The sequence below is a fragment of the Erinaceus europaeus genome, chromosome 5 (assembly GCF_950295315.1).
Source record: "Erinaceus europaeus chromosome 5, mEriEur2.1, whole genome shotgun sequence".
Classification (NCBI taxonomy): domain Eukaryota; kingdom Metazoa; phylum Chordata; class Mammalia; order Eulipotyphla; family Erinaceidae; genus Erinaceus; species Erinaceus europaeus.
The window spans coordinates 67,187,495-67,202,041 of NC_080166.1; the positions used below are offsets into that span (position 1 = coordinate 67,187,495).

The 14,547-nt window shown below is 36.6% G+C and overlaps 1 protein-coding gene across 4 annotated transcripts in view; it reads left to right on the forward strand.

The window, feature by feature from the left end:
- The window catches only part of PCDH9 (protocadherin 9), a 1,042,490-nt gene that overhangs the window by 655,763 nt on the left and 372,180 nt on the right, over nucleotides 1–14,547 (forward strand). For 3 of the 4 annotated variants that reach the window (XM_007528121.3, XM_060191418.1, XM_060191420.1), the window contains one exon: nucleotides 13,921–14,122. In XM_007528121.3, the coding sequence (XP_007528183.1) occupies nucleotides 13,921–14,122 (202 nt within the window). The remainder of the gene's footprint in view (nucleotides 1–13,920; nucleotides 14,123–14,547) is intronic. The other variant, XM_060191419.1, reaches the window with a different exon arrangement.

Consider the following 14,547-nt stretch of genomic DNA (forward strand, 5'->3'; position numbering starts at 1 on the left):
TTGGAGAGTGGGGCAATTTCTACCACTGTTGTTCCACATTGAGGGCAAGGTCCTATGGAGGCCCACAAAAGGGTTTATGATATTGTTCTTGATGGAGATAACCAGTGATGGTGGTGAGAGGAATCTGTTAGAAATCTAGGCCCATCATATGTATGTAAGAATCCCAGGATTCCCTGATTCAGGACCCAGATGGTAGAGTGGCCTAGTAGTGGCAAAAAGGGACAAAATCGTCTTGCCTTATACTACAGATAATAAACAGAAGGCATTTCTGTGCCCACTCATTGGAATCTAGAAACAAGTGGACTTAACAGTGTTTATTTTCTTATCTTCTAAAGACATTGCTAAGAGTTGAGAAACTTTACCTTCTGGATTGCCATTTCCACAACTAGAACACGATTTGAGAATTTTATCCCTTCATAAGTAACTTTCTCCAAACAGTGTAAACAAAGAATAGACTTTCTCTGGTCAAATGGAGCACAAATTTTAAAATGAAAAAAAAAAATCCAATGAAGGCATACTTTAGATTTCATATGAAATTCTTTACCCATTAATTTATCTGAGTCTTCTTGTGTGATGAGGACTATGCTTGAACCTGGGGTATATGCATGATAAAGATAGCTTATTGTTCAGTAGACCTACCTTCTATGTCCATATTTTCCACAATGGAAATGTGAAGAATAATTAAATTGAATTATGCTAATATAAACAGCTTTTTGGAGCCCAAGTAAACATCCTCTGTTTATATACTTTTCCCCCCTCTATTTATATAACTATCCATCAATTGACTGACAGGCTATCTATCTATCTGTCTATATGTTTATTAATAACTGAAATTTCAGATAAAATTCAAAGTATGCTTTTATTGTTCTTTTCATTTTATAAATTCATGATTTCTATTGCCAAAACCTATCCCCATTTAATCTGCTTGCCTGTCCCCATTATGAAAAACCATTTTTCACATGTGCTTTACACTTATAGAAGAGCTTTGAAAAGAGATTTGGAGAGTTCACCATTAGTATAATCATAATGGTCTTTGCCTGTGTGCTTACATATTCATATCTTCTAAATTTGACCAGTGAATCTTTTTTTAGAATCATTTTTTAAAATTATTTATTTATTATTTATTGGCTAGAGTCAGAGAAATCAAGAGGGAGATAGAAAGACACCTGCAGTATTACTTCACTAGTTATGAAGTTTTTCCCCTGTGGGTAGGGATTAGACTTGAGCCCGAGTCCTTGCACATTGGAACATGTGTACCCGCCATTCTGTCCCTTAAATGTGACTCTTCATCTGTGTTATCTAAACTATATCCCATTCCTCACATTCCTTTGAAAATTAGTCCCTCATTGGCCTGTATATGAAAAGCTTTTTCTTTACTGGGAATGATTGACTGGGTGGTTCCTGTACTAGCAAGCACATAACCATCTCCATATTTTGAATGACACAAATAATAGACTAGAAGAACCTTCTCCTCCACAAGTATAACTTTAATTGCCTTTTTTCTTTTTCTGAAAAATCTGTGACCGGTGTCTTAGAGTTAATAGTAATATATTATGTTAGTGATAGACATCCACTCTATGTGACTAGACTAGTTCAAAGAACTGCATACATCTCTATGATTTCTAGAAAGAGTTTTATAACTTTTTATCCAGAAAAAATAAGGCCATGAATTTAAACAAATCTAATCAAATTGTCACCTGTGATGCAATTGAAACGCATTGTATCATGTCTTACATGCAGATTATCAGTCCTTCACGAGTACTTTAACTGACCTTATTGTACTATAATAGTGTTTCTTGGAAGTTTTTTTTTACAGATTGCTTTTTCTATATTTGTTTTTCGTTCTCTAAAGTTGGAGTAGGCTGTCCTCTGAATCCTTAAATTGAGAGTTTTCATTCTTTCTAAGTAATTATGATGTAGTGCTTGCTCAGGAATATATACGGTCTCTTTAAAGTATATGTGTGTGTTTTCAAATTCTCTCCTGAATCAATTATCCCTGGCCAATTACAATAGAAAACCTAGGACAACTCCTGAAAGATACTATTGAAATGTATGACCTGGGGCCAGGTGGTGGTGCAACTGGTTAAGCACTCACATTAGAGTGCACAAGGACCCAGGTTCAAGCCCCTGGTCCCCACCTGCAGGAGGAAAGCTTCATGAGTGGTGAATCAGGGCTTTAGGTGTCTCTCTCCATCTCTATCTCCCCCTTCCCTTTCGGTTTCTCTCCGACTCTAATCCAATAAATAAATAATGAATAATTTTTTTTTTAAAAAGTATGACCCATTATAAGTCTACTTCTACACTGAGATTATTAGCAAGGAATTCCCATTTTCTCTTTAGTTAATTAGATCAAAACTATTTCAGACAAATTCTTGAATCCTAGATGAATATTCAGACTCAGTTTCTGTTACCGTGAATGACAGATCTGACCCTATTTAACACATTTTTTAAAATTATTCATAGGACTCACCTTTTGTAAAAAGAGTACAAGCTATCTTACTGAGTTCTGTATATTAATAACGAATAACTTAGTGCAATTTCCGATTAAATTGTTCAACTCATTATGCATACCGATTCTTTAAATATGATATGGGTGACTTATTTTGTCACATGAATTTGTTTTTACTAGAAAACTAATTTGAAAAGAACTCTTGCTGAGTCGTTTCTCCTCTATTTCTGTACATATAATTTATAGATGCAAAACTTCTGCTTGCAGATTCAGGAGCAGCTGCTCTTGTTTAATATAGTCATTTTGTATTTTGTTTGCTCAGATAAAGTACTGCATTCCTACTGGGCAACATTTAACTTTGAGAAATAGGTTGAACGTGTTTCCAATAGTTGCAACTAAATAAGAATATAAGAAGCAAAATAACCAACAATGCTGACAATCCCCCCATCTCTATCTCTCTTTCTCTATCTCTCTCATTGATTTAACAATATCACAGGATAAGAGGGGTACAATTCCACAAAATTCCCACCACCAGAGTTCTGTATCCCACCCCTTCCATCTGAAGCTTTCCCATGCTTCTCTGGGAGCATGAACCCAGGATCATTATGGGGTGCAGAAGGTGAAAGGTCTGGCTTTTGTAATTGCTTCTCCAGTGGACATGGGCATAGGTAGGTCGATCCATTCCCCCAGCCTGTCTTCTCTCTTTCCCTGGTGGGAAAGGGCTTTGGAGAGGTGGGGTTACAGGATACATTGGTGAGGTCATGTGTCCGGGCAAGTCAGGTTGGAGTCATGGTAGCATCTATAAATTGGCTGCTGAAAAGGAATGATAATCAGGAAGCTGTAGGTAAGATTATAGCAGATGCGATTTGGGGGGTCTCCATTTTGGAAAAAGCTAAGAAATCTATTTTAGGCATATTCCAAGGGGACCATGACTTTACTTATTGTAGCTGAGCCGACAGCTAACATGCAGGTGGGCTATAGGATAGGTACTGTCTGGTGAGATGCTGCAATAGTTGTTAATAGGTCTAGAAAGCTGGATCAGGGCAGAGAGTAGTTCCCAAATGTGGGAAAAGTATATAAATATCATTAACTTTAAATCCCATTGATTTGATCTGGGGTCCATATTCAAGGTTGGCAATTCTTAAGCCCCTTTGCTTGCCATGCACCCCAGAGAAAACTTAAGGGTGTGGTGGTACTATCAAACTGATGGGTAACTCTGATCACATCTGTTTCTTATCTGCTTTCCCACTTGGGGATATGAGAATACTCTCTTTTTCACTTTATTTCTAATATTTAAATACATGCCCAAAGACTACACCCAAAGCAGACAATAAATGTATTTTTTTCCAAGTTTCTTAAAGCTATCACTTGTTCATAGGAGGAGAAAAATTACTTAACTTTCAGGGAATACAGAGGTCAGGAGGACACACAATTATGTAAAAAAAAACAAAAAAAAACACTATATGTCATTAGCCTGTGTTTTCCAGCCATATGTAGTCAATTCTAAAAGGTATTTAATGCACTTTATTTACAAAGCTTCCAAAATATAGATTCTTACTTTGAGGGACTCATTTCATAATAAGACATTTCTAAACTAGAGCAAACAGGCTAAACTTACATTAATGAGCTCTCCACATTACACTGAAATAAGGTTCCTAAACTGAACATTCAGTTGAGAAGCAAAGTTAGAACAAAAGCTGACAGCTCTATCCTGAAGCGAAGCAGTTGCTTAGCAGCAGATAGCAAACTGGTTAACAGAACAGTACGTATGGCAAAGATGAACACTCCCCATTTTCTTTGAAAATGTTGCTTGCCTTAAAATGGCCAGTTACCATCTGCAGGCTGGTACATTTTTTTAACAACACAGTTAACACTAGGAATCAAAACACTCATTTTAAAGTTATTGACACCTTTACATCTATCACTTGTCGTCAGTGGCTATATATATATATATATATTGAAGACAAACTGTACCATTCCATTTGTAAATATTCCAAAATGTAAACACTGAAATAGTAAAGAAGACTGACAGTGCATTATTGTCAAGGATCACTTTTGCTGCTTCTAAGACAGCATATCCCTCGGGGTCTTTTTTTTTTTTTTTTCTTATTTATTTATTTTTTGCTGAGGAGAGAGGATTTAAGAGTTTGGAAAAAGGGTTTTTTTTTTTCCTCCAGAGTGATCATTCATTCTAGGTAAATCATCTTCATTCAGTAAACGTTTTTTATAAACTCATAAAGTGCCAAGTACTTTACAATACTTTGTTTTCTGTTTCAGCAACCATTATTTGAAGTTGATATTTCTTTAACTACCTAGTTGGACAAAAAAAGTTCAAAGACGTGCAAAGTGACAGTAATTTTCTACTTGAATCAAGAACAGCATACTCCCAATAGACCGATCTACATTTTTATCATTTAATTTTTTACATTTACAATTTTGCAAAGAATTTCCCTATAAGAGTGACTACAATTCTGGGAGTTGTCTGCCAGAATGAGCTCTCCATAGGTTCCTTTATTTTTTACCTGTAGACTTTTCTGGTTCATATTGTGAAGGTCTTCTGTTTATTTATCTGGTTTTACAGAGACTCATATCCCATCCCCTCTCCTGATAACTTTCCTATTCTTTATCCCTCTGGGAGTAGGGACCCAAGGTCATTGTGGGATGCAGAAGGTGGAAGGTCTGGCTTCTGTAATTGCTTCCCCGCCGAACATAGGTGTTGACAAGTTGATTCATACTCCTAGCCTGCCTTTCTCTTTCCCTAGTGGGGCAGGGCTCTGGGGAAACAGAACTCCACTGATAGGGTTGTCTGTCCTGGGAAGTCTGGTTGGCATCATGCTAGCATCTGGAACGTGGTAGCTGAAAAGAGAGTTAAAAATAAAGCCAAACAAATTGTTGACTGATCATGAACCTAAAGGCTGGAATAGTGCTGATGAAGAGTTGAAAGGGGTGGTGTCTCTGTTTTGTAGATAGCTAGTAGGCATATTTTGGTTATATTCCAAAGGGACTGGTGCTATACTAGTTTTTTTTTCCTCCCTGAGCCTGAAATATGATGGATCCAAGTTATTGTCTGAGGAGAGGATGTCATGGCTGGAAAAAGGACCAGAAAGCTGGATCAGGGAAGAGAGTAGCTCCCAAATATGGGAAAGGTGTATAAATATTTTTTACTTTAAACCCCATCAATTTGATGTGATCTGGGTTCCATATTCAGCATAGGAACCTATGTGCCATCTGCATCCCTGTAGATCCAAGCTCACATTCTATGGTCATCAGTAGGAATGTTCCAAGCTGCCCCAATATCAGGACCCATCTTCCTCAGTTGTAGCACATAATATGTTGTCCAATCTCCCTTTGGATGTAACATTCTTTACCATTGTTGACCCAAGTTGAGGACAAGGTCTGATGGGGGCCCACAAAGGGGTCTGTTTTGTTGTTCCTGATAGAGATGACCGGCAATAATGGAGAGAGGGATTTGTTCAAAGTCTAGGCCCATCATGTCTGTTTAGGAATCTCAGGACTCCTCAAATAGAGCTTCAGCTATGGGGTGGCCTGATAGTGACTAAAGAGTCATCGTTAAAGTATGGAAAGACATATTTAGAACTGACTGAGAGCACATAGTGAAATTCTGCATTTTAGGAAACTATGGATTAAATTTTTTTGTTATTTATCATTACATTCTTTGCAGTTAGAATGATGTGCATCATAGAATGCATGCTCAATAGTTATTAAATTGATGCATTAATGAATAATGTATTATATTGAAAATTAGAAAATGTAAATTTTGACTACCAGTTAATCTATACCAAAAGGACATTTTACATCATGTTTCCCCCTACCACATTTTTTGGATGAAAAAATGTGGGGGGAAAAAAACAGCTTCAATAAGCATAGTAAGTTTCTTTAATGTATGAACTACAAATAATAAAACCACTCATCATAAAATGCCCAGTCCTCAAAATATTTCACTAATCACCAGTTGTAAGGTCCCCTGTAATTTTTTTTTTTAATTTTTCTCTGTGGGCTGAGCAGAAAGCATAATTGTTATACAAAGTGACTTTATGGGAGGCTAAGCAGTGACACTACTGTTAGAATACACATAGTACAATGTACAACGAACCAGATTCAAAACCCCAGTTCCTACCTGTGTGGGGAATCTCCAAAAATAGTGAATCATTGTCTCTCTTTCTCTCTATCTTCCCCCGCCTTAGTGATTTTTCTCCCTGTGTCTCTATCCAGTAAATACATAAATAAATAAAACCTTAAAAGCAAACAAAATTGCCTTTCATGCCAGAGACTCCAAGCTCCCAGGTTTAATCCCCCAGCAACACCATAAAACAAAGCTTCATAGTGCTCTGGTAAAAATAAATGAGTAAACAAATACATATATTCCTTATAGTTGATTGTAGACTACTTTTATTCATAAAATGCATAGTAATTTTTCTAAATCCTGAAATAGTTTCCTGACTTACTAATTTGATCCTAACATGAGTATAAAGAATGACTGTAAAGACAAATATGGGTATAAAGAATGTGTATGGTGAGTCAGGCAGTAGCACAGTGGGTTAAGAGCACGTGGCACGAAGCACAAGGACCAGAGTAAGGATCCAGGTTCAAGCCTCCGGCTCCCCACCTGTAAGGGAGTCTCTTCAGAGGCAGTGAAGTAGGTCTGCAGGTGTCTTTCTTTCCCCCTCTCTGTCTTTCCCTTCTCTCTCCATTTATCTCTCCCCTGTCTAACAACGATGACAACAACAATAACTATAACAACAATAAAAAAACAACAAATGCAACAAAAAGGAAAAGAAAAGAATGTGTATGCACTAATGTTAGTTATATTAGAGTTTGCAAGTATTAAATAACAGCATATTAAATAAGGCAAACTAGATTAGTCGGGAGGGAAGAGGTGCACCTCCATTACCCTTTTATGTAAAACCCGAAGAACTGATTCGACATAAACCTGATTATTCCTTTAAGGTCCAAATAGGAAACAAGAATAAGAAGAAACCAACTGGGACCAAGATGTGATCGAAATGTCTACAACATGACCCTCACACCCCGAGTTGAATTGTACCATCATTATAATAAAATTTCCATATAGTTTGAGTGGAGTCACAGCATTCATCTGACACAATGACAGTTATGAAATGGACAGTAAGATCAGAAGAAAGAAATTTTGAAAAAACACTACCTTTCTAGGCTAACCCCTAGTACTTAGCCCCTCCCAACCCCCCAGTGAATAATGGGTAGCCTCTTTTTCCTGAGAAAACCTCACCTGTCCCAGAAAGATGACATCATCTAGACTCATGAAACTAGTAATGTGAAATTCATCTTCACATCTGCTCATATTTCTCTATGAGTATGTTTGCTTTCCCGCTTTCAGTAAATCTGATCTGCCATTTACTGGCATCTCTGTTCCTGATTTCTTTCTGGACTCCGACAAGAATTTGTTCCTGGGTTTGAGGTACACTTTCTCTTTCCCAGGTCTTGTTCTCTGTCATCTTTCACAACGGCCTAACTGAACCAACATTCACAAACATCCATAGACTGTTTCTTGGGGAATCACATTTACCTAACCTTATAGACCACTATAACTTTTATTAGATCTTGCATTTAACCGAGAGGGAAAGTGTGTGCATTGATTTTGAATGGTAAGAATCTATTGAGATACTTACAATTGGACTGAAATAGTTGCTTTGAACTAAAAATACAGTTTTTCTGCAAAAAAAAAAAAAGACCTTTCCACTACTTGCAACCTAAGTTTATATTCATGAATGCTATTTTTAAAATTTTAAATAAGTTATGTGAAACATAAAAGATAGCAGTACATTTTAATACAAGAAAAAAAATGTCTTAGAAAGTAGTTTCCAGTCTCTGAGGTTTTTCAGATCTCTGGGATAATTTCCTTTGCTGCTCAGAGAAGACAAGTATCTAAATGTATTATATACAAAGAAAAACCATATCTTCATTGAAAGAGTGTGAGAGAGAGAAGAGAAGGAGAGACACTTGTTACACTACTGTGCTATTCTTAAAGCTTATCTCCTGTAGCTAGGAACTGGGGCCTTGAGCCAGGGTCCCTGCGCATGGTATGTGTGCGTTTCCCAGGTTATACTACCGCCGAGACCCTCATACCTATATATATTTTTATGCATAAATCTTCACATGTATATAGAGCACAAAGTGTTTGACTAAAACTTGGCCTGGTCAGAATTCAGATCAGTAGCCCTGAAAGGAAGTAACATAAAACAGTCTAGTTAGTTAACGTTCCCATCACCTTATTATTTCAGCAGGGATGTCAGGAAGTTAGCACTAACCTCTGGGTAATAAATCAGGTAAACAAATGTGACATTCAAGTCATTAGGCCAACCTAGCCAATAACAAAAAATAATTTTCCCATGGGGGAAAATGGAATGGATAAATAATAGGTATATATATATATATATATATATACACACACACACGTAGATGTAGATATATATAGAGAGAGAGAGTTGGGCAGTAGTGCAGCAGTTTAAGCTCACATGGCGCAAAGTGCAAGGACTGCCATAAGGATCCAGGTTCGAGCCTCCAGCTCCCCACCTGCAGGGGAGTCGCTTTACAGGTGGTGAAGCAGATCTGCAGGTGTCCATCTTTCTCTCACCCTCTCTGTCTTCCCCTCCTCTATCCATTTCTCTCTATCCTATCCAACAACAATGACATCAATAACAACAAAAATAACTACAACAACAATACAAACAACAAAGGCAACAAAAAGGAAATAATACATATTTAAAAAAGAAAAGAAAATTATAAGTGTGTTTCCAGGCTTCAGAAAGTCTGAATGAAGTAGTCTCATGATAACATGCGCCATCCCCGTTCAGTCAGTCTGACTATACTTAAAACGAAATTGGGCATATTTCCAGACGATAACACAGAAGTAAAATTCCCAGAGGCAGTAAGTAAATACTTCTCTGTTTTATTTTTATGTCTTCAAATATGTTAACAATTGCCTGTTTCTTGAAAGAAAAATGGGAACATCTCACTTTTTCTCAGAAGAAAACATGTATTCTAGATTGTCCGTCTTTATCTCTCACTCCAGTAGCTTCTCAGAAGAGGCTCTGAGCTGACAGGATCTGTGGACAAAGTTAGAAGCCACTGTTCCCAAGTGACAACCCTGGTGGGGGAAGAAAAAAAATAATGATACAGGGTCATGCTATGATTTGAGGACTTAGGCAGTTCCTTTTTATAAGAACAGTACTTTTTTTTTTTTTTTGCAGTGAAAGAATCACAGTTTTATTGTGTAACCACTATTATATCTCTTGGCCTAGCAATCACACCTTTAAAACTAAATACAGATAGACACAGAGGTTAAAAGACAATGTGATATGAATTTCTCAAGAATTATAGCTACTTTTTTTTCAGCACCTATTTTGTGTCAACAAGTTTATGTCAGGGAAATTATTTATTCTAACTTACGTTTTACATCATGTCTTTACAGACGAAATGATCTCCTCTGTTTTAGAGAGCCAGGGTATATTTAAAGAGATAAAATACATTAGCCTGGGCATGTTTCTACAGGAGGTCTAGTTCTAATCCTTATCTGCTACTTTTCAGCAAAATTAAACTAATACTGTTGCGTTCTAAATTATACTTATAGGGATTTGGGCGGTAGTGCAGTGAGTTAAACACATGTGGCAAAAGCACAAGGACCAGTGGAAGGATCCAGGTTGAAGCCCCTGGCTCCCCACCAGCAGGGGAGTCACTTCACAGGTGGTGAAGCAGGTCTGCAGGTGTCTGTCTTTCTCTCCCTCTCTGTCTTCCCCTCCTCTCTCCATTTCTCTCTGTTCTATCCAACAATGATGACAGACAACAATAATAACTACAACAATAAAACAAGAAGGGCAACAAAAAGGGAACACATAAATAAATGTTAAATAAAATAAAATAAATTACACCTATAATTCCTGTTCCCTAACATTACATGAATTCTAGTTCCTTTGTATTTCAATTTACTTGCTAATCCCTTTACAATTGCCTTTTTATGCTAAATATTTTCTATTTCCATCAGTCATTTTGATAATAAAGGTTGATTTGTTGATCAGATGGTTTCATACCACACTGTGAATGTTCCAATTCTTAGTTTTTATGCATCACTCCTCACCTCTCATTAGGCTGATAAATTATGCACAATTTTGCCAATTAAGATGTAAATATCTTTGAGTCAAATTAATTAGGAAATATTTTCATAAGCCATAGTAGTTTAAATATTTTATCACTCTAATTTATAGTATTTGTTGAAAATGAATATATATATACACACATATAGATATATATCTTATTCTCACTTAAAAGTGGTAAATCAATGTCATAATCCACCATGTGTAAACTTGGATCTTATAAATTGCTTATGAAATGGTTTAGAAATTTAATTTTTTTGCACTTAGTATAATCATAATACCTAGATCATAGCAGGGACTTAGTACTACAAGATATTTTTAAAAACATTTTGTTTATTTTAATAAGAGATAAATGAGAGTATAAAGACCAGAGCAATGATCATCTTTGGCTCCTGATGTTATTAGAAATTGAACCTGGGACCTCAGAGCCTCAAGCATGAGAAACTTTTGCATAACCGTTATGTTATCTTTACAGAACATAGCTATAAGGTCCAATGATGATACTATAAGACTATGGGGGGGGGTGGCACATTTGGTTAAGCGCACACATTGCAGTGCACAAGGTTGCAGGTTCAAGCCTCTGTTTCCCACCTGCAGGGGGAAAGCTTCATAAGTGGTGGAGCAGGGCTGCAGGTGTCTCTCTGTCTCCCTCTCTCCTCTCAATTCCTGTCTCTAGCCAATAATAAATAAATAAAAACATTAAAATTTTTAAAAAGTTAAAAAAAGACTATTTGGATTCAGCTAAAACTGGTATTTCAGATTAGAACATAGATTAGAAAGAAAAAATGTGGTCCCGGAGCTGATGCAGTGATAAAGCTTTGGATTCTCAAGCATGAGGTCCTGAGTTAGATCCCTGGCAGCACATGTGCCAGAGTGATGCCTGGTTCTTTCTCTCTGTTCCTATCTTTCTCATTAATAAATAAATAAAATCTTTAAAACAAAAAGAAAAGAAAGAAAAAATATCTATCTATTGAGTAGAACAAAATGTAAATTATATTTCAAATGATATCATAGTTACAATTTATCCATTTATCTTTTATTTGTAAAATATATTTGTAATGGTTTATGATACTTCCAAAATGGTTTTGTAGAAGTTGCATGTCGTATTATATTTCTCTTGTGTTTTTGTTTGTTTGTTTCTTTTTTTTTTTTTTACCTGAGATATTATACCAGGTATAACACCAGAGATACTTTAATTCTTAAAACTATGGACCATTATTGTAATGTTTAAAAAACACTTTTATTGTTGTTGTTGCTATTGATGTCGTTATTGTTGGATAGGACAGAGAGAAATAGAGAGAGGAGGGGAAGACAGAGAGGGGGATAGAAAGACAGACACCTGCAGTTCTGCTTCACCACCTGTGAAGACTCCCCTGCAGGTGGGGAGCAGGGTGCTCAAACAGGTATCCCTACTACAGTCCTTGTGCTTTGTGCCACGTGTGCTTAACACACTGTGCTACACCTGACACCTGATTTTTGACAGTCATGTATAATGACAGCTAGTCATCATCTTAGATGGCATCTTAATCCAAGATGATACTTATAAAATAAAAGCACATTAAATAATACTTGTATTATTACTTTTTACTAAAGATCTTAATTCATGTTGGGAGAAGGCAATGGTGAATACAATGATGGCATCGTCTTCCCTATACAAAGAGAATACATTTCCAATATTAATGTACATGTTATACTTGCAAATCAAGTGGCATTCACCTAGGCACATTTCAAAATCTGCTAAGAAAGGAGTGGTGATACTAAGACAGCGTGTGAAGGTGAAATGTAGGACTTTTTCTGACTACAGTTTGTGATGTCAGCAGCACTTCATTAAAAATGTACTGAGCTATCAAATCATTTCACACAGGTCATTGAATAGCAGTGCAGCAATGCCATTATGACTCTGAGCTAGATTTGAACCAGTGACTCACAGGAAATAGCCTGTGTTTTATTATCAATTTAAAAATAGATACATACATATATATATATATATATATATATAATCTAGAATATATATATATATATTCTAGATTACCTGTATATTTGTCTGTAGTGCTCTCCCTTTGCTTTCATGTTTCTTTGAAATGAACAGAGTCAGTAACTTGTACTAGAAAATCACATTTTAGGATAAAACATAGCATACATTATTTATTTCCATTTTATTATTTAAATATTTGTAATTTTAAATGTAAGTAAAACTGCTTACACACAACATGCTGTTGAAAGGAATTTGACTACTGAAGAAGAGTGAAGGATAGCTCCCTTGTTTTGTGAGCCACCCAGGTTCAAATGTGAACCTCAGTGCAGTGACACTGGGGAAGTGTCAGGCTTTGTTTTCTTCCTCTCTCTCCATTTGTCTCTGTGTGTGTTTCTTTCTGTCTGGAAAGGTTGATCGAGAAAGGTGAAATCCTGGCAACAACACATATATGTATAAAAATAAATATGGAAATTAGGTGGTAAAGTCAGACAATTCTATAAATATCTTCATGTCTCATTAATGTATCAACTACCAGAAAATTTTATCAGGAGCTAAGCAGTGATATATTTGCGGCATGCAATTTTATTTTATTAAAACACAGATATTAGGTCACTGCTTCTATTGGCATCATGCAAAGTGATACTAAAGTAATAACTCAAATACCTTTCAACTATTATCCTGTAAACAGTGCCTATAGTAACAGCTAGGTCAGTGGACAGTAGTGATTTCATTGCAAAAGCTATCAAATAAATGCAGTGATCATTCAGAAGCAAAGGAATTGTATTATGTGTCTTAGTCATCTCTGTAGAATATTCTTTTGCATGTTTTTTAAACTTTTTTAAAATTATTATCTTCATTAGATAGAGACAGACAGAAATCGAGAGGGAAGGGGAGATAGGGAGAGGGAGAGACACCTGCAAACCTACTTCACCACTCATGAAGTTTTCCCCCTGCAGGTGAGGACTGGGGGCAGTAACCCAGGTCCTTGTGCGTTGTAACATGTGCGCTCAACCAGGTGCACCACCACTCAGCCCCTACATTTGGCTTTTTAAAAAATTTTTTCTGCAATTTTCTAGTGTGAGTGTGTAGCTAGGAAGACCTTTATAGAATATAGCATTTGTTTTTCTTTACTGAGTTACACAGGATTGAAATGCTTGGCGTTTTATAAATTGGAGAACACATAATACATAGGAAATAAGCATCCTTGTTTCCAGCTTTAACCCAAGGTTTATTTATTTCACTTTTACATTGTATTGGTTGTTGAAAGTTGTTTTTAATTTTTGTGTTCCACTGAGCCTACTTTATTCAGGAGAAGTGTTAATCATAGTGTCCTGTGGTCTTCTTTGTAGTCGCAGCGCCGCGTTACGTTTCACCTCCCTGATGGCTCCCAAGAAAGCTGCAGTGACAGTGGTCTAGGAGACCATGAGCCGGTGGGTAGTGGAACCCTGATCTCACACCCTCTTCCTCTGGTTCAGCCACAGGACGAATTCTATGACCAGGCCTCTCCGGACAAGAGGACTGAAGCAGATGGCAACTCTGACCCCAACTCTGGTGAGTCCTACTCAGAATTTTAATTGATTGATTGATTGATTGGCGTTTTAATTTGCAAAAGCACACCTGGGTTTTAACTAAAACTTCTGAGGCAAGGCATAATGATTGTTTTCTTGTTTGCATTACTGTTTTTATTATGTTTGAAATATACCTCATCTATTCTGTGGCCGTAACATCTCGAGCCCACCCAATGTCATTTGAAACCTAACAAGTCAAATGCGCTTCAGATATTAACTTAAATTGTGTGGTGTATCTTAATTTATGAACCACAAAGAAGTCAGAAAGGATATATGCCGGGCTGGGCTAGCTTCACGGGCAAAAGAGAGAGATGACCAGGGACTCATGGCTGAGTGGTATGCAGTTCAGTCTTTATTCATGTGGAACACAGCGCAATCTAAGCTGCCTTTAATCACAATCCTGTCCTT